Source organism: Aptenodytes forsteri, unplaced genomic scaffold (assembly GCF_000699145.1).
Source record: "Aptenodytes forsteri isolate BGI_AS27 unplaced genomic scaffold, ASM69914v1 Scaffold117, whole genome shotgun sequence".
Classification (NCBI taxonomy): domain Eukaryota; kingdom Metazoa; phylum Chordata; class Aves; order Sphenisciformes; family Spheniscidae; genus Aptenodytes; species Aptenodytes forsteri.
Window position 1 is genome coordinate 344837 of NW_008795555.1, and position 297 is coordinate 345133.

Genomic DNA, 297 nt, shown 5'->3' on the forward strand with positions numbered 1-297 from the left:
GGCGGTGGCTCACCTTGCTCGGGGCCCTGGGAACCCATGGAGGGGACGCTGGTGTTCAGCACGTCGTTGACGGCCGTGTCGCAGTAGAGGCCCCGCTGCACGTCGTGCTCGCTGTCCGTCTGGTCGCTCTCCTCGTGGCCGCTGTCCTTCAGACTGTTCCCCTCCAAGTCCTTGAACGTGGAGCTGCTGGGGGAGACACAGCCGTGACTTAGTGGGTGGGACAAGGTGGCCCCCGCCACCCCACGGCACTGCAGTAAGACCTGCAGCGGTGGCATGGCTGCGACCGCCTCGGCTCAT

General features: G+C 66.7%; 1 protein-coding gene across 1 annotated transcript in view; it reads right to left on the minus strand.

The window, feature by feature from the left end:
- Positions 1-297, minus strand: part of PCDH19 (protocadherin 19) — a gene marked incomplete at its 5' end in the record, with an annotated part of 58519 nt that overhangs the window by 26843 nt on the left and 31379 nt on the right. The window contains one exon of the mRNA XM_019472809.1: positions 14-186. Within this exon, the coding sequence (XP_019328354.1) occupies positions 14-186 (173 nt within the window). The remainder of the gene's footprint in view (positions 1-13; positions 187-297) is intronic.